This window comes from Hoplias malabaricus, chromosome 5 (genome assembly GCF_029633855.1).
Source record: "Hoplias malabaricus isolate fHopMal1 chromosome 5, fHopMal1.hap1, whole genome shotgun sequence".
NCBI classification, from domain to species: domain Eukaryota; kingdom Metazoa; phylum Chordata; class Actinopteri; order Characiformes; family Erythrinidae; genus Hoplias; species Hoplias malabaricus.
The window spans coordinates 10,472,017-10,496,201 of NC_089804.1; the positions used below are offsets into that span (position 1 = coordinate 10,472,017).

General features: G+C 39.0%; 1 protein-coding gene across 2 annotated transcripts in view; it reads left to right on the forward strand.

Annotated features, from left to right (window-relative positions):
* The first annotated feature begins 2,429 nt into the window (after positions 1-2,429).
* adcy6a (adenylate cyclase 6a) overlaps positions 2,430-24,185 on the forward strand; it is a 61,961-nt gene continuing 40,205 nt past the window's right edge. The window contains exons 1-3 of one of the 2 annotated variants that reach the window (XM_066670215.1): positions 2,430-2,590; positions 5,712-5,927; positions 6,216-7,140. In XM_066670215.1, coding sequence (XP_066526312.1) covers positions 6,217-7,140 — 924 coding nt within the window. In that variant the 5' untranslated portion in view covers positions 2,430-2,590; positions 5,712-5,927; position 6,216. Of the gene's footprint in view, positions 2,591-2,939; positions 4,057-5,711; positions 5,928-6,215; positions 7,141-24,185 lie in introns of those variants that run through there. The other variant, XM_066670216.1, reaches the window with a different exon arrangement.

The window sequence follows — 24,185 nt, forward strand, 5'->3', positions numbered from 1 at the left end:
TTTACAGAGAAGATGAATGAATGAATTAATAAATGGATAGATGGATGAATGGTTAATGGAAGATTCAACTTCAAATTTCCATCCGCTTTATTACATAATACCATTACATTATAATTATAACATATTGTTGTATTGAGTAGCCAGGATAAATTAATTTCCTTCAATATTAAGCGTGCACTACAGCAGCAGTTTGACCATGTAAAATAAATCAACAGTGAGTAAACCTACCTTTTAATTAAACTAATTTTATTCAATAATTGAGGTGAACTGTCATTTTTTCCATGGTTCTGTGAAACTATTTATGACTATCATTTTAGTTTGCTCAGTTTCCTGCTCCTTCCTCTTGACTCAAACACACATTTGCCCAACAAATAATTTGTATATAGTATCATACTGATGATGGCAACAAAGGCCATCTTATCAAAGGGAAAGGCATAACTTACAGCAGAGCACTTTTGTGTCAGACTATTGATCAGTCAGCGTTTCCGTCATTTCTGTTAGTGCAGTTAAAGTGTTTAAATATGACGTGTTTATGGAACGTTTTGAAAGTGTTATGTGAGCCCATTAACTTGGATTTGGTTTGTGTCAGGTTACTATAACAACTGAGTATATTATACACTTTACTATACAATATAAGTGTATGGACAAATGTTATTACTAGTGAATTTAGTTACTTTAAGTTGCACTCTTTAATTGTGCACACATAGCTTGTGTAATCTCCATAATGAAGCATGAAATGAAAGTAGACATTCTGGATTAGCTGCTCATGAGATCAATGTCGGAATTAGCTGGTTCTGAGGGTAGGCTGTGAAGTAGTGGATATGCATTCTCTGGAATGATGAAGCAATATCCAATACATCTGGGATGTGTTGGGAGGCTTTTATGACCCAGAAGTAATCATGCAGCACCCTAACCCAACCTTAATAATGTTCTCATGGCTGAATCTCTTCATGTTTTCACAGCATTTTATCATCTATTGGGAAGTTTTCCAGAAGAGTATAGACAGTGCAGCAAAGAGTGGCAAATTTCCTTTTAATACCATTACTTTTTTTTTTTTTTCAAAGGTGTGTACTTAGAAGTTTGTACACAAGTTTATGTTAGCTAAATGTTATAAGGCTTGAAAAGTCACACTAACCACAGGCAGAAGCTGGAATGATTGTCAGAGGCTTGGTATTTTGAGTTATTAAATCCTCTCTCAGTGTTAACACAACTTAGCCTGTTGGTTGAACTAGAAACTGGTTCTGCCAGCTTTAGCGGGTCGCACTCAATTCATCTGAGTATAGTATTAAAGGCAAAGGCTCAGGTTTCTGTATTAAGAGAAACCTGGTTACCCTATACCACATTATAGAGCACACATTACACAGCCTCGGACCTCCACCATGAAGGTTATCTAAGAACTAATATGGGGCAAAGCACAACATATTGATTACCCTACAATAAAAGTATTTCTCGAGTTTGACCATTTGACCCTATATGTTAAAACATTGCCTACGCTGATTTAATTGTCTGCCATAATGTTTTTATAATAAAACTAATAATTTATATATTTGATTATTATTACAACAAAAACTTTATTTATATTCTATTTATAGATTATATTTAGGCATGTGACAGTTCAGATAACTTGAAATATGTGGTAAATGTAATAATATAATAGTAATAAAGTATATAATGAAATTAAGTTGAGTTTAACAATTATATGTTTTTACTGTTAGTCTTTTATAAAAACAACAAAATCAAAAGAGTTATTGCTAAAATTATTCATTGAAATTAACTGAGACCACAGAATGTAAATTAAAAACTGAACAACTAAAGCTAAGTGTAGTAATAAATGATAACATTAAATAAAACAATTGTGTTGTTAGGATATTTTTCATTGAATTCGCACCACTGAGCTAACATCTATTTTACTTCTCCATGTTCCTTCTCACAATGCAGTTGTGCTCCTCATTTACACTGATTAATGAGAAGTAATTCCTGGAACTGCTTTGTAACTCATTCATCTTAACAGGCTAAAATCTCTGAAATAGTGGGCACCAATAAGCAGACAAATGGATCAGTGTTTGGCCTCAGTGACACTGTATCCCTGTTAGTACTGGTCGTGGTGAAGACCCTTATTTTGCACCTGGTCCTAGGTATCCTTGTGGAAAAGACGCTTGATTCCTAACTAAGGTTACCACAGTTGGAGCAGTGTGACGGTAAACAGTTTTGAACTACTGTCCTTTGGCATTCCACTCCGAAAACAGAAAAAGAGGGCGTTTGACAGGTGAAACAGTCTGGCAGAAGGGGAAGGGACTGACTTATTGAGAAGGGAAGCCATGTTGTAAAGCGACCTGTAGGCGGCGCAAGAACCGTGAGGTGTGTGTGTGTGTGGTATGTGTGTGTGTGTGTGTGTGGAGGGGGAGAGGCAGTCTCTGGCTCAGGCTGGGAGAAAACGACGGGGAGGGAAGCGGTACGGTGTTTGTGGCCCACTGTCCTCTTGTCCTCGATGCCTGCGAAAAAAGCCTACACGCCGCCCCCGTGATAAAGAGCGCGGAGAACCGGACTCCTCACCGGTTGTGTGGTCACATTAACCGGAGAGATGGACGTGGTGAGTGAGTCACAGCCTCTCTCTTTCAAGCTTGTTCCCGTCCTTAACGGGCACGTTTTATGTAACTTCAGCTACAGTCGAAACCGTTTTTCCAGCTAACGAGCCGTCGTTCAGGCGACGTCGCTGGCCTGGTCGGGTTATTTTTGTTTGTTGCATCTGAGCATTTTGACGGACGGTACCTCAGGACTCTGTGTGTATGTGTGTAATGCCAGTGTGTAGCCTGTGTGAGCCTGTTCGAGGGCTTCAGCCTCACTCGGTTGCTGACTTCAGTTTTACCACGTCGAGAAATGAACGTTTTACCGTCTGAAAATCTCCAGTGAAACGTTGGCGAGTTTCAGACGTTATCACTGAACGGCTGCGCTGCGGCATACGCGCTGACATTAACGTAACTGACGTGCCGAGCTCATTTACCGTTAAAACGCTTGTGTTTTGGCCGCGTCGCAGTGGCATGGGTCAAACCGCGAAACGTGGCGACAAACGCTCCCTTAACCATTGATTTAAGCGAGATTTCTCCTCGGCGCCAACCGTAGACGAACAGGCGGCCGTTATTTTTCAGTCAGCCGTTTGTTGCCTCGGTGGAATGTGGCAGCAGCAGCAACCCACATATGAGGAGGAGGAGAGGTAGAGAGAGAGGGAGAGAGAGAGGGAGAGAGAGAGAGAGAGAGAGAGAGAGAGAGAGACGATGCGCTGGAATGTTAACCGATACTTAGCCGGGAATTGTGAGCTGTGTATTTAAGGCTAAACCGGCCGTTTTTGTGAAGGACTCGAATCGCTGAAGATGTAACGTTAGCTCGCTTGGGCGCGCGCACACTCACGCGCACACCGCGTTACTGTAACTGCTCTGGACTGGAATATGGTAGCCACACACACAAACACACATACACTGTTATGTAAGGCGACGGACTGCTGGTGCGGGTGATGCCACGGCTTCACTCTCTCTCTCTCTCTCGGAAACTACTGTGTAACGCCGTCGATAAAGCGCTGGCATTACGTAACTGTAACGTTACCCTCGTGTTCTTGTATTTACCTATATTTCAGGGCACACATTCGGATACTGCCTAGTCCACAAGCTTCGGTCTGTCTGAGAGCTAGGCCTTCGCATTTATGTCTTTAGAGTCTCACACACTGCAGAACTACACTCGGAATAAAGCACGCCACGACGGTACGAGGCTCTGGTTCTTGGCGGTAGTGGCGAGCCGTTTGCTAGTGGCCGGCCCGTGCGTGTTATGTAACGGCCCTGACCGCTCCGAACGGCCCAGATGCGGCTGTAGAGAACCGGGGATGCCACAGGCACGTAGCACATCCCTCCGTGTCCTCCTCCTCCTCCATTGCTTCTCCTTCAGGTTCTGTGTCTGCTGTCAGTGAAGTGAAAGCCACGAACTACGCTCAGGAGCGAAAGGGGCGTTATTCATCTGGAGGGAATGTATTTATTTTGCCTCAGTGCAAACCAGGTTTACACGTTGGGGGTAATTTCATTTTTAGTCTTTATACCTAGCCAGATAAAGCAACATTCTGGCCAGAAATGAATGATTTAAGCATTGGTTGGTCTGGTGTTTACTTGACTGTATCTCTTCTATATTTGTGCCACGGAAGTTTCTGAAGTAACTTTTTATTAAAATAATAGTACACGTTTAAAATGAGGTTATTAAAGAACACAAACAAATCAGAGGCAAAAAAAATAGTTAAAATATATGACACTGTTGCTGTCCACATTCATTGTTTAAAAGAATACATTTGTTGTCTTTTGAAAATATTACAGAGAAACCGACTATGTATTACAAAGTCAGTGGCTAATAGGATTTCTCTACACCACTGTGTGTAATACTTGTAGACCATGACAGAGCATTACGAGATGGTAATAAGAAAGGATACAAAGTCCTGTATTTGAAAACTGAAGGATGCAGTGCTGTGCTACAGAATTATATTCAGTATACATATAACATGCTAAAAGTTATTTTAGGGTGGACTGCCCCTTTAATACCTGTTCATATCTATTATTCCAGTCAGATGGCTGTAGGGCCAGACATTACAGGAAACTTGGCATAAGGATTTCTTCTCATTTGCAGGAGTTACTCAGTGTAATATCTGAGAGTGGTTATCACAATTTTTTTTACATACATTAGATTTTATGAAATATTTCCATTAATATTAAATCATAGCTTTTGGACAGATACTTGGCATCAGCTAAGGCTTATTATGGTCTCTTTAAAAACGTAAGGATTATTCATAATGCTACGAGGGTGGTCTGTTCACATTTTCACCGTTTTACAGGCTTATATTTGAAAGGGGAGATTGTTGATAAAGACACTGGTAACTGGGTTGTGGCATTTAACTCAAGTTGTTTTAGTAGCCTAGGGATTTCAAGCAACAGGTCATGAATCTGTAAGGACAGTGTTATTAATGGATGGGAATGTCATCTGTGAAGACTTTGTGTACTTTTAGTTGGATAGCAACCCAAGAATTGTCTTTTGTCCCTTAATTTGTAAGAAATTCATTTGATGTGATTTCATGCACTGTCGCACCACAAAATGCAAAATAAGTTGTATTAATATTTATGTATTTGTGCACTTTTCTACCGTGAAATGCAAAATGAATTACAAAACCAGTTTTATTGGTCTCTATCTTTTCAACTATGTTGACATTTATGCTACAGTTATTGTTAATCAAACCTACTGATAAATGATGTCTGTTGACTTTAGGACTACTGTGTATGTCTGTTGTTTAAAGATATTCTATTCCTGGTGAAGGGTGTTAACCAGTGTAATTATATCAGGCTAACTCAGTATATCTGCAGATTTATGTACTCTTCAAATGTTAAAAAGAAAAAAAACGTGGCATATAAAGAGCTGTTATAAACAACAACAAGCTCAAGAGGGGTGCGACAGCCTTCTTCTGTACAAACAAAAGGCCCATGTGGCCACTAAAGCCTCCTAAAATGTCTCACAAGAGTTTTGTTGTATCCAGCAAACTGTATGGAAAATGTGCAAAACAGCTTCTCTGTCAATCTGTGGTCTCTGGTTTTGTGCCATATGACTTGCAGCCTCTTCTGTTTATAGACATCCACATTTCACTGGATGCCTTGGGTGTGACATTGCTTTTAATTTTGTTTATTTTTGTACAGACCCAGATGTCACAAAGACCCATGTGAGTTTAGTATCAGTCCAGCCAACCCAAAAACGTACAGTTCAGAGATCCAGTCAGCTGTAACGACGAGTGCACTTCCTCGAAGTCCCTCACAGAGACTTGCCTTGACCGTCTGATTCTGCTCACCCAGTGATATAAATGAGTGACCCAGCAAAAGAGGTCAGGGCTGGGGTGCACACCAGAACCCACACAGGTAACTACATCTGTCTTCATTACAATAAGGGGATACCAGTGCTCAGTTTATACATGTTATTTATAGGTCTATCGCAATTCACAAGTTTTGTTAAACATATGTAAAACTAATGTGTAGTTACTTAATAGAAGTGATGTAAATAGAAGGTAGTTGGCAGGGAGTAAACTTCCATTTTGTCAAATCTTTGCTGATAGACTACTTTTAGGTCAAAGGGAAAATTGTGCACATTTGTTGTTATCCATTCTTCAGATTAAGCTATACTTACCTTCTCCTTCTCGTGCTCTGTAGAATGTCCTGGTTCAACGGTTTCCTAGTGGCCAGAGTGGACGACCGCAAGACTGCGTGGGGTGAACGCAATGGCAAGAAGTCCAAGCGCAAAGGCGGCTCCTCACTCTGCAACCCACGCTACATGAGCTGCCTGCGGGACGCAGAGGCCATGGAGCCCCCTCCGCAGCCGGCCCACCTGCAGCCCCAGTGGGCCGGGACAGGAAGCGGAGGAGGAGGTGGCAGCTTCGGCATGCGCTGCGGCTGGCAGGAGGACCACTACGGGAAGCGGGGTGGTGGGGGAGAATGTGTGGGGCTCAAATCTGTGGACCTGGGTTTCGAAGATGGTGACGCTAAAGGCCAGAAATGCGAGGGCCTGGGGCGAAATGGCTCTTCGGATGACCTCGCTGGTGGCGGCTCGCTGACAGCGGCAGACTGCTGGCAGCGTGTGGTGCGCGTCTTCCAGTCCAAGAAATTCCAGTCACGCAAACTGGAGCGATTATACCAGCGCTACTTTTTTAGACTCAACCAGAGCTCTCTTACCATGTTGATGGGTGTGCTGGTCATCGTATGTGGCGTCATGTTGACCTTTCACTGCGTGCATGCGACGCCTGACGTTGCTTATGCCTCTGTGCTTTCTGTGGCCATGGCCCTCTTCTTGGCCCTCATGGTGGTGTGTAACCGCAATGGCTTCCACCAGGACTACATGTGGATGGTCAGCTACTTGGTGATTGGTGTGCTGATTGCTGTTCAAGTCTTTGGGGTGCTGATGGTGGCCCCCCGGAGTGCCTCAGAAGGAATCTGGTGGTCTGTTTTCTTCATTTACATCATCTACACACTACTGCCAGTGCGCATGAGGGCAGCTGTACTCAGCGGATTGGTGCTGTCCTGCATACACCTCCTCATAACATGGAGGATCAACCAGGAGGACGAGTTCCTCTGGAAACAGGTAAGCCGAATGGCTTTCATATCTCACAAGGCTGTGTATTTCATTCATTTTTCTTTGCCTTTGGATCAGGTGCATTGAAACAGATGCGTAGCTCATGGTGCTTCCTGGTAAGCTTTATTTTTGATTGTAGTCCCAGGAAAGTATGTCTTTTACAGTCTCTGAGTGTATGGTTTTGAAAGGGTTAAATGAACAGTTTTCAAGAGTGATTATTGGTCTCAGTTACATTTTAATTCTCGCAATAGCAAATATGCAAATACTTAGAAGATTATATTCGGATATGACTCACGCATTTGTCCACAGAATTGATGCTTACGAATGTGTTTATTTTACTAAAGGAAACCAATATTATTACTTCTCTAGAAAAAATTGCTCAATTGTTTTACTTGTTTTACCAGGGATCACTGAATCCTAATACCAAACGTGTCAATTGTTTGACAGTAGAATTTTGGTGGATATATTTGTCACAGAATTGATTAATGAGATAATATTATGAGAATAATATAAATATTACTCAGCACAAGTATAATATTTTATGCTGTGAGGACACATTTTGTCAGAGTTTTCATCACATTTATGCATTGCTTGCGCTCATTTTCACACACACACACACATATATATATATATGAAGCAGTCTGTTTCCCTGATATTTTGATGATTTAATAATTGGTTACACACTAGAACTTTAGACATGAGCCCTTGGGTGGTCTCATCTTGGCCCAGACTAGACCCTATTCTGTTAGGCTTAGATCACATCTTTGTCAGGAACTTGTGGCAAATGTATGTTGTCTGGATTCTTTGAGCAAGGCTTTTGTCAAGCTATCTGTGCTCACAGTATGTAGTTGTGCACTGAGCCAAGGGCCTGAGGGGTAGGCTGAAGGTCAGTCAGTGGAGCAGAATGAATCTCCAGCAGTACAAGTGTCAAATCTTCATACCCTCACCCACCATGAGCATATCAGCATCATGCATAGCAGCATAACACTATTACCCATCTCTCTGTGACCACACACAAGGGACACTTTGTCTACTATGGGGACAGAAAAAGAATGCCTGTGTGTGTGTGTGTGTGTGAGAGTGTGTGTGTGTGTGTGTGTGTGTGTGTGTGTGAGAGTGTGTGTGTGTGTGTGTGTGTGTGTGTGTGTGAGTGTGTGTGTGTGTGTGTGTGTGTAATGGTTTACCACCATAATAAGTAACTTTAATTAATCATTATTAATACAAATCAAATTCATCTCACATGTTTAAAAACAAGTTTTCAGAACTGGAGCCAATCTTTTTAACAGATACAGAAAAAATTAGGCTCCTAACAACCTTCTTTCAGGAAAACTGTTTAGAAAGACTGTATAAAATCAAGCTCCACTGTTCATCCCACTGTTTTCCATCCCTCAGCAACGAACACACAACTCATGCTCAAGATTTGTAGCTGTCAAGAAGCCATTACAGAGAAAAAGAAACAAGAAAATTGTAAATATATATAAATATATGTAAATGTATTTCATCCCATTTGCATCTCATCAGTGGTCCTCCCACTATAACGCATGTACAGTATCTACTGTCTTAAACACTTACACACCACCACCACCACCACATTAGTGTCACTGCAGGGCAGAGAACAACCCAAGAGCCACATCATACCTGCTCTGTGGTGGTACTGTGGGGTGTCCACTAACACAACAAAAAATATTATATATATATATATATATACACACCTCTCATGGTATGATGGGTGCTTTTGTAACCATGGCATCTGTGACTTGCATATGTGAGAAGTCAAAGTGGGCACAAAGAATTTTCAGAAAAACATGTGATGCCTTCAATGTTATACCTTTTCCAGGAAGTCCATGGTTATTTCAGCATAAAGTATATGGGATGGTCATACAGTTTGCAAGGTAACATCAATGTATAAGAGACACTGTATTTACTGTATGTACACTGAGAGGATCTGTATTTGTCCGGGGTGGCGATAATCTGTCAAAAACCAAGTTGACAAAGAAGCATGTTCTGTTTCTTTAATGCATGAACACTTCTATGGTATACTTTCCACTTTAAGTCCACACTCTCTCAAACACAGCCATTTTCTTCCTTTAAATAAAAAGTAAGTGACCTTGATTTGCCCAACGTTGCTTGAAGCTAAATTTAGCTTTGAAAGTTTACAGAAGGAGAGTGCTGTACTCTTTCCTGTTCAATCCATTTGGATTTTGCAACACTGATGTCATTGCACTAGGCAAGAGACACTGCTGCTCGGCACACAAGATGTATTGTTTTCAGTTTATTGCTCACATGGGATTCTCAAATTTGTGCACATTGACACTTCAGCTCAGAGACGATGTAAATCTATAGAGAAGCTGCACTGTGTAAGTGTTTCTGTACATGGAACAATTAATTTTTAGCTTGAAACGTCATTTAATATAGTTCTTCAGGATCTATTTTAAACTCAAAAATTTAATTAACCCACAGTCAAAGGTTTTGTTAATTGTTAGGCTTATTATTAACATAAAGGGATGTTTCCAAAATTATTTCCTTTAAACATGTTCTCAAACATAATTCCCTAAAGTGATCTCACAGACCTCGGAATAACTAAAGAAAATCAATATTTAGTTACAGTATTGAGTATGTATGAAGGTTGGTTTCCACCACTTGCAAATACAGTGATCCCTCGTTTTTCACGGGGGATGTGTTCCAAGACCACCCGTGAAAAAGGAATTTCCGCGAAGCAGAGGAAAGATTTTTTTTAAATGTATTTAACGAGTATTTGGACTTTTAAAACCCTCTCTGTACTGTTAACAACCAACCCTTTGCATTAAACAGTCATTCTATAATGTTTTTCAGCTGGAACTACATGTGATATCCTACCAGTTTCTTTAATAGAGTAATTCCTAAGCTGTGATTTAGCGTAAGTACATTTCACTCGGATGTGGACATGAACAATACATGTACTGTACGTAAGGAATACTTGTAAATTATATATTTTGTCACCTACAGGCCTAGTCTAATACATGTAAATAATTAAAAAAATACTTTTAATTTACACACAATAAGAAAATGATATTTTTAGGCGATATAGCAGCCATAAGCCCCCTTGAAAAAACCCACGAATTAGCGAATCCACGAAAGATGAACTGCGAAGTAGCGAGGGATTACTGTAATCACATAATACTCCTAAATATGCGATGCCTCATATGACTTAGTATCTCATAACTATGAGCTATAACTCAGTTCATTTCTTTCTGTCTTTCCTTAATTAATTAATTGATTGACTAATTAATCATTAAACATTGATTAAAGGTCAACACGGTTAAGTTGCGGGTGGCACGGTGGCATAGGACGTAGTGTCGCTGTCACACAGCTCAGGGGTTGTGGGTTCAAGTCCTGCTCCGGGTGGCTGTCAATGAGCTGTTTGGTGTATTCTCCCCGTGTCCGCATGGGTTTCCTCCCACAGTCCAAAAACACGTTGGTAGGTGGATTGGCGACTTAAAAGTGTCCATAGGTGTGAGTGCATGAGTCGTCCCTGTGAAGGACTGGACTCACCGTGACCCTGAACTGGATTAGCGGTTACAGACAATGAATGAACATTCAAGCGGCAGAAACTGGCTTTCATGGTTTTGATATGTTGTAGAGGACGTAGTCCCCTGTCTCCTTTCACCACCATGAATACATTTTCTCTAAAATGTACTTTCTGAGATTTAACCCAATTTAATTACTTTGTTTATATTTCCTTGAATAAACTGGTTTCATTTTTCAGAAATATGTGGAATCATGTTTGAGTCTTTTAAGTCAAAAAAGTCTTGTATAATTATTTGAATTTAGTAATATATTATGATTTACTTTGTAAAAAGAAAACTTTATTTAACCTGGAAAAAGTCTAAACAGATCTTAATTTAAACGTATGGAATTATGGTATTATATTTGAGTAAAGCAGCAAAACAATTGTAAAAACACTCAGATTCAGTTTTTTCAGTGTTGAGTGACAGCTCATTGAGTTTGTACTATCTTTCTGTAAGATGAGAGGCCTGGACGGAAAAGAGTTGCTGCTATGACTCAGTCGTCACTTTAATTATTGCTATTTTTGTCATGTTTCAGCTTTTCACATGGCCTGAGGGGTCAGCTTTGCTCACTGGGAGGAGGAAGACTTAATGACCTCATTGATCTCTAATGGTGTGAAACAGCGTTGTGTGTGAAATTCTCAGAATGTTTTGATTATATAGCCTCATTCATCCTTCTGTGTAGACTTAGTGTCTGGTTATTTCCCCATTCTCCAGTAACTGATTAAGCTGGACTTCTTTTGTGTGTCTGTGTGTGTGTTTGTTCCACACTAATCTGTCTATTTGATTGCTGTTAGTTTAACAGCCTGTGAGAAACTTACTGTACCATTACTGCTCTGAATGCTGTTATAATTCTGCATGGAAGATCATTTTTAATCTTTTTTTTAATATTCTTTTACAGATTTTATGTTGGGGTAGATGAATACATACATTTGCATTTGTTGTTCTTGCCAACAAGGCAATGAATCCTTTGGACGATATTTAGATTTGGTGGCCTGTATTAAAGAAACATGTTTACCATATGCCCTTTGGATTTATCACCATAATTTATAACGCATAGACCTCAGTTCTATAAAAAAGTCAGGTGATTCTACTTGCTACTGTTTCCTCTGGGCTTCACTCTAAGCTTGTATTTTCATTTTGTTTTCATTGCACCAACCAGAACATGGAATCATATCATATAGTAGAATCAGTCAGATTATTTATTTATTTATTGGCTGACCCACAACAGACTCCACCAGGGCCCATGGTTTTGAATATTGTTTACTAACTGAGCTACTCCCAGAACCGAATGTGCTTTTCTTTCATTTGTAGTCAATGTCTATTCTATTCTTTTTATAGTCAGGTGCTGTGGAGCTATAATAAAACAAACAAACATATAACCCATTAGGCTGGTCTATGAGGTAATGTTGTAACCTCTGAAAAGACAATAGAAGTGCATTTTGTTGAGGAGAGTGTAAAATGCGTTATTAATTTTTAATGTTGTTGGATATATACATATTCCGCATGTGTGATGATCTATAAAAAGAATGTAAGATTGAAATCTGATTATATGCAAAGGTGGCTAAGTAATATGTAAGGGCCTGGTTACACCTGGCATCAACATGTGGTTCACATTTGTATTTCACTTGTCAATATGAAACCCAGGTGTAAACGCCTCCATAATGCATTGTGATAGGATATTGATTGGATCACTCTGACCATTCAGATGTTGTCAGAGACAGATCTTGTGCACATTTAACACCAATGGAAACAGAATGCGTTTTCCGTAAGCGGATAGAATTACACAAGCAGAAACGAGGAGAGCATCGCAGGTGTGTTGCTTTTCTTGAGATCAGTGCCTGGTCTTTTCCTCAGTCGATGCAGACGACTCGCTGCCTGTTTTAGTCGTTAACTCCTGAGGTTTGAGAATGTATAATACATTGGAAGTACCATGTGAGAAGCCATGTTTACAGCCAGTTAGAGAAAATAAAACAGAAATGGTGCACACACTGGTGCTTTTTAAACAGGGAAGTAAACTCAGGCCACATCTGGTTAGGCTGGGCGAAGAGAATCCTGTCGAAGTATATCCTGATATTATCTGGATACAAAAAACCTATTAATGCCATTTGTAAACAGACGCTAAATGTAAAAATACTCTGCATGATTTCATTCCAAATCCCTGGCTTCTCTCATCAATGCAGACCAGCATTATAGTTGTCAGAGCAGTTGAAAGAGAATTCTGGAAAGGAATTTTTACGGTCTGCATCTGAATTTGCCACCTCTGCTTATGTACACAAACGTACACTCATATCTTTGCTGTCCACTGAAAAACATGTATCTCTGATTTTCTCAAATTTTAATTTACTAACTAATTTGAACACAGCAGCTGTCACCACACCATGTGAAAATGTTATAATGAATGGAACAATTGAAATGCTCCAAAATTACTATAAAACCACTTTACATTCACTTCATTTGAAAGTTAAGAAAGTTTTTTCTCCTTCACCTGTAAAGTTACTATTTTGGGCAAAAACCTATTTTTAATTGCACAGCAACAACATTCATTATATTCATTCTTACTCTCACAACTCTTTTATTGGTATTATTTTGTATCTTTCTGTTCAGCTGCTCATACTGAAGCTCTTGGTTCTTTTTTTTTTGTTTTCGATATGACTCATGCTACCATTAATCAAGTGCAAACTGCTTGTATTGGCTCAGATCCTCAGAAATGTAGTACCTGTCCTCATGTACATTTATTTCCCTCTACGGTCATAGTATAAGTCAAGCCAAACCCCGCCTCTCTCACTTTTTACTCTTTGTTCCTTAGCACTTCTGGGTGAGCATGTGTTCAAGTTCAAGAGAGAGCCTAGGTAAATATGTTTTCAAGGTTCAGTAATGATGCTTTTCCAAGAAAGGTCTCTTAGGTGCAAGCATTAAACTTGTGGTAAGAGTGGGTGTGTGTTGACATATTGTTCATCAGTCCAGGACTAACATATTCTTTAATAAACTTCTCTGAACTGAGAAGTGGCTCTGGGAAGGATACTTCCTTCTTAGCAGTCAAGTTGTTTTATGTATTTATTAAAAATGCTTTAAACGTTTGAGATTAGAATTAGTACACAGAGAGACGGGCGGTGCCAAATTCCAGTTTAAGAACAGCGTTATGCCATATCAAATATATTTAGGCCTGTCATGATAGTTTTTAGGTTTTTTTTTTGGTGGCAGATCTGTTGTCCCAGAAAAAAAAAAAAAATATATATATATATATAGTTATTTCTATATATATTATGCCACTTTAAAGAACAACTAACATAACTAACTTAAAAACATAATTATTTAGAATAGTGAGATGTTGGATTTGTAATATATATTAAAAAAAACAATCGACAAAATTATATGCAAGACCAGAGAAAACCAGGGAACACAGCAGAGCTAAAATGTTGGTGACGTTCATTCTTGTGTAAACAAGTAAACACAAAGGGCAACACTGAGTACAGTAAGTATATTTCTATATAATTTTGATATATTGTATGATAAATTGATAATGTTATTATTGAGACTGGCCTAAATGTATTAGAATTTTCTCATTGGTACATCAAGAAATGTTGATTTCTTTTTTCAGAACACTTACAGCATGTTTCATAAAGACTGGCAGTAGATATCAGCTAAGCGTCAATTAGGTATTTAAGCTTTAGTTTTACAAATCTGTTTTTACATATGAACTGTGGTGGACATTTTTCAGAGTTGTGCTTTCACTCATAGTGAAATGCTCTATTAACAAATGGACTCACTCTGACATCAGCGTGCTGGCAGATAGAAATCCAAGGAAATATACTTTACAATAGATTGGGCTATTTGCGTTCACACATACAGCTCCTCTGGGTAATGTCCGGAAACATCCTGGATTACTTTGCATGTCCGAAAAGGGGCTGAAGTATATTTACACCACTGCTTGTTGCTGTTTTTCCCTGATAACAGAATTAATAATCAGAGGTTGAATTTAGGAAATCCTACCTAGAAAAATAATGGAGGGCCTTATGTAGAGAACAGGTTGGTTTAATAAGTCAGTCAGTCAGTCATTGTCTGTAGCCACCTATCTAGAGTAATGCCAAGTACTATGACCAATTGAAGTACATAAAAATTGCAAGAACGATTACAAATGCCTTCACACCATGCCTTTCCATTTAACATTATGGGTTATTATGCATAAATCTACACACTGTAGTAGTGATCGACCAATATATCGGCCGATTTTTGGTATTTTTTATAAAATCGGCATCGGCCGACATATTAGCGCAAGAGGCCGATATTTACACAATGCATACAGGCAGTGCTGTGGGCAGCGCCGTCATTCTGGCTGTTAGAGCGCCCATTTGCATCCATTTTGCCATCTTACAGAGAGACATCATTGAGCACAAGTACAGGAGTACAAGCCTCCAACCTGTAACTGCATGCCATCTCATCAGAGAAAACGGTATGAGTTATTTTCTCTTCTTCAGCTCTCACTATTTGTTACTGGCTGCTCTTTGTAACCTACACTCAATAATCTGCATCATAAACGACTGAGTTGATAGTTGTAACCTACAAACCCAGCATTATTTAGCCTCTAATATTGCTCATTGGTCAGCGGTGCCTATAAAAAAATCACTCATTGTTATGTCAGTATATCCCAAGTACTACAGGTCCAAAGTTGACAGTTAATGTACCAAATTAAAGTTTAAAGTCACTGATATTCATTAATATCATTTTATATATTATTCCACTCGATAAATAGGTATTTTTGCTGTTATTGGAAATTGTTATGAAGAAATATTAGTGACAGTACAGATTTTCAGATTTTTCCATGTCTCTCCGGCGCCGGAGAGAGTCTCAAACAGTTCTATTTGGCAGACACAAGCTCCACAAACAATAATCAAGTCAATAAACATGTTTCAAAGCTTAGATGTCTTTTACTAGTTACATTCCCCCCACTGAGGACATTTAAATACAGCAGGGGGTGTGGGGAAGGTTGCCTTGCTCTACAGCCAATCAGAGTGCAGCTCTCACCTCAGTGAGAAACAAGGGTAAACATCAGAAATAAACTCAGTACATCATAATAAAACACAGCATAACTAAGGGTTTTTACTGTTTGGTGAGGGGTAAATGGCCACTTGGTGAGGGACAGGAGACGAGTTTCTCATAGAAAGTAAAGAAAAACACTAAGAATGTTGACATTAGGTCTAGACAAGATATGTACACTGTATTTTTGCAGTAAAAGTAATCATTTTCCTTATGGAGAGCTTGGGGTCTAAAGAGACACTTGGAGAGGCTACTGTCCACTGTCTGCTGCAGCTTGAATAACATAACTTCAAATCAGTAGGAGGTATCAACTCCAAATTTTAGATTGTGAAAATAGACCCCTGGAGACACAATTTTAAAAAGAAAAAAGTAATGGGACTCATGAACTCTTCAGTTTATAGTCACTAACATTTTTTTTTTTTTCAAAAATAAGACAAGTGCCTACATTTTTTTGTGGTTTTCATAAGCTTTTGACCACTTCATATATATTTCAGGAACTCTAAATGGTTTCTTTTACAAATTTGAAGGGTTTTCTGTAAAAATAAATCATGATAATGTCTCTAGTTTATTCACTGCCTGAGTAATGGGAATAACGGCTTTACATATCGGCCATCGGCCACTACTGATGTCCAAAAATCGGCATCGGTATCGGCCATCAAAAAACCCATATTGGTCGATCACTACACTGTAGAAAGGAAAGCACTGTATCAAATTTTGACACTGAGATCATTGTCTTAATGTGTTGAACTGAACCACTGCACAGAGTTTATGTACCAACTCAGTTAGTAGACAAAAGAAATATTAGTTAGTAGACAAAACAGGTTTACTGTACTGTAAAGAAAAACTGTACTGTTTGCCAGAAACATTTGCCAGAAATTGAACCAAAAACGTACTAAGCTGTAATCATTTAGGTTGCTTTTAAAACATTATTTGAATTATGATAAATAGTGTGAATGTAAGGCGTCACGGTGGCGCAGCAGGTAGTGTAACAGTCACACAGCTCGAGGGACCTGGAGGTGGATTGACTATTCTAAAGTGTCCATAGGTGATATAAGTCATGGTGCTATATCTTGGAACATGGCAAAATACTATTATACTTCCTTTGTGTATCTATTAGCCACAGATACTCTCATTTTCTATAAGTCATCCCTCAGGGTGAGTAAATTGTGAGACAGATGGGGTGTGAGACAAGACGGCCTGATTGATCTGTGAGTGCTTCTTTACTGCTTAATATCTGGAATCATTAACCACACAATCTAGTACAATTGGAAAAACAGCACATCACTTTCCTATGCTTTACATAATTTTTTCCAGGATTTAATCCCCTGTGAAGTGTTAGATCCAATGGACCAATCAGATCTGCTTGTGGAAAATGTCATCAATTTCTAGATATATGTTTGTCATTGTCTTTGGAGGATTGTTTCTGTATACTTCTGAATGTTCAAAGACATTGTTGCTCTTAAAGCTAGCCGCTGCCAAAACTGTCAGGATTTGACTAGAAGCAGACCTGTCCTGACTTAGAAGGCTGGAAAATTCTGGGTCTGGTTCCTTTGATGTTCAGCTTCTTCAGGTGTTGAGAACAAATTGCAGGTAAACAACCTGACCTTGAAATGCATAGATTAGTTGTAATTCAATTTGTTTATATTTTTTAAACCAACTTGTTTAACCTGGTCATTATTCCCATCCTCTGTGACCATGTTGATGGATGTTTCTTGAGACCAATGGCGTAGATTTGCTCAACAATTGGCAGTTTGTTGTGCAGTTCCAAACCATGTTATTCATAGCTACAGATGATTTTACCCTGCTGTTATTATGATGGACTAATTTCATTAGCGAACTTGACTTTAAGAGTCTTACACGTTTCTGTGAAAAATAGCTCCTTATGTCCACCTTCTTCTTTTTTGCTGCCATCCTCACTCACTTGTGACACCCACGTGTGTCACCCACGATGCAACTGAGTCTTGCAGAGTAATACTTGCTTATGACTGGAAAGTTTTCCTTCCAGTTTTGGCACTGCTCACAACCAAACTACAGGGACTCACGTGACAGCAGGGAAAGACACAGCCAATCACACTGGTCATATGTGTTAGGGAGAGGTCTAAAACTCTCCCTAACTCTCAGGTAGAGAACGTGATATAACCCTTTCTGCACTTCTAGGTTAATGAGACGTTGACAGATCAAGGTTTTTTGGGGGGTTTTTTTTGGAGGGGATCAAATTATTGGTGGGAACCAATAATTCAATAATCGCTGAAGATGCTGAGGACACATCACCTCCGTCCATGCTAATTCTACACCCTTGCCTGAGACATCTGAAATCAGGCTGTTATATGACTGAAATACACTGTTCTTTGCTTCTGATTGACATGAAGAATGCAGGACTGTATTTGCCTACACACATTTCTATATAAAACACCTACTGCTGTCTTTGTTAATATTTCCTGTTTATAGACAGCTAAAACAGACATCTTTCTCCTCTTTTCAATGGTGACTTATTTACATCTTACATATAATTTTTTGCCAAGAGTTCCCCCAAAACATACCATTTTAAAATGTCAAAAAATTGTGAACCTAGATAAAAGAAACATACTTCACTAATCTGCTGAAGCAAATCAGCAAACTAGCTCTTATTGATCTACCTTTTACCTTCTAAATGTGATCATATGTTTATTATAAACTATAACAAGGAAAGGTAACACACAGAAATCTCCAGTTCTACATGCCGTTAGAATTTACACCCTGATATATACAAGTCCCCATGACTCTGCAGGCAAATATTAACAAGTTAAAAGAGATACAGGCAATGTCTGTAAATGTAACACTGATGGAACAATATGGAGGATGAAAAGGATGATGTTATAACACTGCTAACATCATTTTACACTGCATCCCATGGTACAGCATATACCACACTTAACCACTGGAACTGAAAAACATTTTTTGTAGTGTTCTGATCAAACGTGTATAAAGTGGAATTTATGAACAAAGCATGTCACATGTCAACTATTCAGAGTGACAGCCTCAACATTAAGTTCATTTGATTTAGTTCAATTAAAACCATGTATGGGCAGCACGGTGGCGCAGCAGGTAGTGTCGCAGTCACACAGCTCCAGGGACCTGGAGGTTGTGGGTTCGATTCCCGCTCCGGGTGACTGTCTGTGAGGAGTTGGTGTGTTCTCCCTGTGTCTGTGTGGATTTCCTCCCACAGTCCAAAAACACACGTTGGTAGGTGGATTGGCGACTCAAAAGTGTCCGTAGGTGTGAGTATGTGAGTGAATGTGAGTGTGTGTTGCCCTGTGAAGGACTGGCGCCCCCTCCAGGGTGTATTCCCGCCTTGCGCCCAATGATTCCAGGTAGGTGCTGGACCCACCGCGACCCTGAATTGGATAAGTGGTTACAGATAATGAATGAATGAATGAATGATAAATCCTTGTAGATTTATCATTCATTTAAAAGACTATACTACAAACATATAGACTGTTTATTCGAAACATGGTTTCAGAGGGGCTCCATTGAACTAAATTAAAGATTATAGGTTATAAGGTTCATTTCAAAAAATGAAATGTAGTCTTCTGATGTATCATGCTCAGTATGAGTAGCTTCATAAAGAGGATTTAAAGGAGGTCATTTTAAATTTAGGTTGACTGGACTTAATTAAAAATAAAGATATTTACTTGATTTACACTGTGATTGAGAAACTTGTGGAAAGATTGCATTAGCAGTTAAGAATAAATAATGAAGAAACATTTTTAAATGAGTTAATAATTTACCGTTCTACAACTTAGTATCTGTTGAAAAGTATCACTGATGAAATCAAAAAGCCTGCCTCTAATCTTAGTGTTTTGTTTGTCAGTGTGTCTGTTCCTTTTCTCTAGTCACCCACCCTGAGATTAGTCTTGGTGTCTTTGGTGATTAACTGTGATAGAGTGACCTTGTCAGTCCTCCATTTCAGCTGTAGACTGCTTTTCAACACAGTGAAAAATACTATTATTGTGAAATTATATTGAAATCGAGAGTTGGTTCTTATTCACTGCACTGTGTAATACTTGATGGCTTGTTAAATGCTAGCTGAACATATATATATATATATCCCACTCTCATAATAATGCCCCACCTCCCCTCTTTCTCTCTTTCTACTTTTGTATGCATGTATCTCTCTGCTTGTCCTGCTTTTCTGTGTCCTGTCAACCTCTGAGTCAGTGTCTTCTCACCAGCTGGAATCAATTAACACAGAAAACACACAGCACAAACAAATACACACACACCCACACACACACACACGCACACACACACACACACACACACACACACACACACACACACACACAATAGTCCCCTGTTTCCAATAGCCGCCGCCCTCCCTCAGGGCTCCCCTCGCTCAGCTCACTCAGAAATGTTAGTCTTTTGTTTCAGAACGTTAACACCATTGTCCCATGCACGAGTGTGTGTGTGTGTGTGTGTGTGTGTGAGAGAGAGAGAGAGAGAGAGAGAGAGAGAGAGAGAGAGAGAGAGAGAGAGAGGGGGGTGGGTGGGTGGGTGGGGGTTATGCATGTGGAACCTTAAAGTCAGTGAAATGTTGTATTAAAACATTATTTGGGAAATATATAAAGATGAGTTTTTGTGGCAGAATGATGAGTGAAGGACTTCTATGTTCAGTAGTATAGGCAACTCGTCCTATTTTGAAGCTGGAGGGATTACCATGTCCTTTTTCTTGTTTTGTTAGTGATGGCAAATGTGTTCACAGTGTACATGCCCCTAAAACTCTCAACCACTGCTTCTGATTGCATCACATGGTAGATCCCCCATTCTCTCTCTCTCTCTCTCTCTCTCTCTCTCTCTCTCTCTCTCTCTCTCTTTCTCTCTCTTATTTTTATTATTCCTCATGTACATCAGTTGTCTTCTTTGCCATTATGTGTTCATAAGTCTAAAGCATGCCCTAAGTATTAGTCATAAACCAAACCACAGACTGAGGGAGAAGATTCTCTCCACACTTATATTCATCACTAAATTATTAACAGTGGACAATATCGCAAATATTCTTTCAATTTTTTTTAGTTTGCAACAAATTAGCACCAACAAATCAGTCGATTATTTCAGCTATACTCAGCAGGAAGAATATTGAGGTGCTTTTTGTGGTTTGCAAAAAAAAAAAAAAAGACCAGCTGAAGAACAGCATAATTGTTTTATTTTGTTGTTATAATAATAGTAATAGATGAATATTAAATAGCAAATGTTATTTTATTACTGCTGTTGTTTGATGTTCAAATAGTGGAAATACCATGATGCAAATGTAAGTCACTCACTGCTACTATGTCACATGGCCCACCTTTACACTCTGCTGTTTAGTTTGCACTTTGCAAGAGAGCAACAGATCGACCTCTGGCTGAAGCCATTCAGAGGTCATTAGGGAAAATCAATATATTTTGCATGCCTGACCTCTAATCCAAAGATGTTTGGGTCGTGCTGCAGAGCAACATCTCGGTGACCTTTATGGGTTTGGTGGAAGGCATTAACATATATGTTAGGATGCTTGTAGAAAATATTGCATAGCATTAAACCTTCAAGCCAGTGTTCAAGTAATTTAACAACACAAATAACTGTGTACCCACTGGTGTGTTCGGTGGGAGTGAGTTTTTTATATGAATTGGTTTCACTTTTCTGGGTTTTCTCTCTTATTCTCAGAGGCACTTGACTATGCTTCACTGCCAGAAGGTCAAACGGAAACAGTGACACATTGAATGATGGCATTGAAGGAGGGTGGCAGGCACAATTCTGTCCCACACACAAATAAAAATCTGAAGCAGAAGTGCTAGCAAATTCTATGGAATAAATATGAACAGGTTAAAATACCATTCATTTTTCCTAGCCGTATGTAATATATTGACAATGCTTTGCTGGTGGAGTTTGGGCAGCCATACACTACACTTCCTGAGCTAATATTTGTGAAAGCTTACTCGTCCAATATTTTCTCTACAATTAAAGGGGAATTAACAGAGATTTCATCCCCTTCTTTGCTGCAGTAACTTCCTTTATCGTTCTGGATACTGATTGGACATTAGTAAGATCAGGTATTGATGTTTGATGATTCGTTTTAGATCACAATATTAATCATTCTACACTCTAGAGAATGTAGTTTCATTGCTTTACAACACAATGGTGATGGGTTTTGTAGCCCTATTTTACCCCATGCTTGACACTGAGCATGGTGATCCTAAGCTTATGTGCAACAGCTCCAGAGCATTTTATAATTTAATACTTTTCTACAGATATTATGCAAGCCTTGTGTGCACACTGGGCACACTTTAGAGTATCTGGATTTAATTATTATAAAAGCTGTCTATAAACATTTGGGCACATGGTGTATGTCAGTATGTAATGGTGTTGTAGCAATGGTGTAGCCATAGTTTGTGTCAGGTGCTGGAAATGGGAAGCTGGGAAATGTAGTTTCTGTTGTCCTTGCCTATATGAGGTGAATGTGATCTTCTCAGTTCTACTGCTTCGCCCACACAGATGAATAATTACTGGCTCCAACACAGCTGCAGTTGCACACTAACAAGGCCAACCATATGTCACCTCAGAATTCACTGCTCCCTGCAGAAATGTTAAGATTTCTCTTTTTTTTTTTTTACATTTCTTGTTATTCAGATGTTTTATGTTATGTTTATAGGTGCCCTGCGCTGTCTTCCACCATTTTGTCTCTGAGTGTACGGTTGCTTATACATGTATAATGGATGTTCCACTCAAGTCATTAGCTGTAAGGGTGGAAGCAATGAAAACCTTTTTTTAGGCAGCATTGAGCTACACCACAATAAACAGGGAGCAGTTGAAGTCTTTGGGGTGTGGTGCGTCATATTCTCCACTCTCTCTCTCTCTCTCTCTCTCTCTCTCTCTCTCTCTCTCTCTCTCTCTCTCCCTTTCAGCTTACTGTTTTGCTCTCCATTCCAGTTCATAGAAGCTTATCTGCTGGCCAGCAGCCTAGGGGGTCAGTGACGCTGCAAAATTTTCTGTCGTCCCAGGAAATAGAAATAGAAAAAGTGATTCCTTGAAGGGACTGCCACTGTTTAAATGCTTCCTCTTTTTGTTTTATTGCTTTGCAAATACAGAGTTTTAAACAGTAACAATTGCTGAGTCTGTTTATTAGTGTGTTTCCTTAAACAGGGCTATCAGTTACTGTAGCCGTGGAAGTTAAACAACTAGGAACAGTGGTAAAACGGACTGTATCAGGAAGTGTCAACCTTGTACCTTTGTCCTCTATTTTGTTCACGTCAGGGTTTTTTGTTTTTGCATTCTTTTTGTGAGCGAGAACGACACGTTTGCTTCTTTGTTAGACCATGTCTGGTAGACTGTGTGGAGGGGGAGATGGAGTGGGAAATATTATGAATGGAGGACAAAGCCTGGGGAAAATATTGACCACAAATTCTGTGAAGAATTGAAGATGTCATCCAAAGCACCACTGACAGTTGTGTTCTGTTGGTTTCTCTTCTATTCTCCACAGATCATAGCAAAGCAAGTGGAATCTCTCCCATCTTTCCCCATCTTTTCTCCTGTCTTTTCATAGGCTGGAGACTGAAATAATAAAAAATACCCAGTAGTGTTATACAATGACATTTCTAATATTTTTTCTGTTCTTCTGCAAAAAAACGTGATTAAAAGATTTAACAGTGGCTGGGCTAAATGTTTCATTGTCAAAAACAAAACATGTTTTACCTGTTAATCAAGGCATATTTGCCAATCCATTGTTGACTGTTTAGCTTTACTAAAATACATTTTTCAAACTAGTCCCAGTTAAAAAATATTTAAGAACATTAGATACATTTAATACATTACTTGAAAATATTATGGTGCTTCTGCAAACAAACAAACAAATACAAAAATGAATTCAAGTCTAATACTAATTGTAGCATGCCATTTTTCATGTTCTCTGTTTCATTTAAAGGAAATGTACAGGCTAGCTACCTGTTCAGAACAGTACAAAAATGATTCAGACTCTGCCAGTGGTGGCTAAATTTAGCATCTGCTTCAGTAAAAAATGGAAAGCTTGGCTTGAAGCTTTTATTATTACCTTGTTCACAAAAAAAGAGCAGAAATGAAAGAAAAAAATATATAATTGATCTGTTTATGCAAAATTTGGCATTAAAGATTTATATTAATGAATAGCCCAAACCCCAGTTTAAATTGAATGCAGTTTCACATTGGTCTGTACATTTCTCCCCGACTATCCATGACAGAACTGATTTGGCACCTGGAATGAATAACTGAGGTCTTTAGTCCCTGTCCATACACTTTCTGTTGGAACAAAATATTCTTTTTCTGTTTTAATTGATTTAGAATTTTTTTAAACAGAATATGACACCAGAGGCTATTTGGTTTATTTGCTTGTTGAATGTGATCAAAAATAGACCAGTAAATACCTGTACATAGTTGGACTTTGAGGTTTTAGTTGCATCTATGCACGCCTTTACATGTCTGGATATT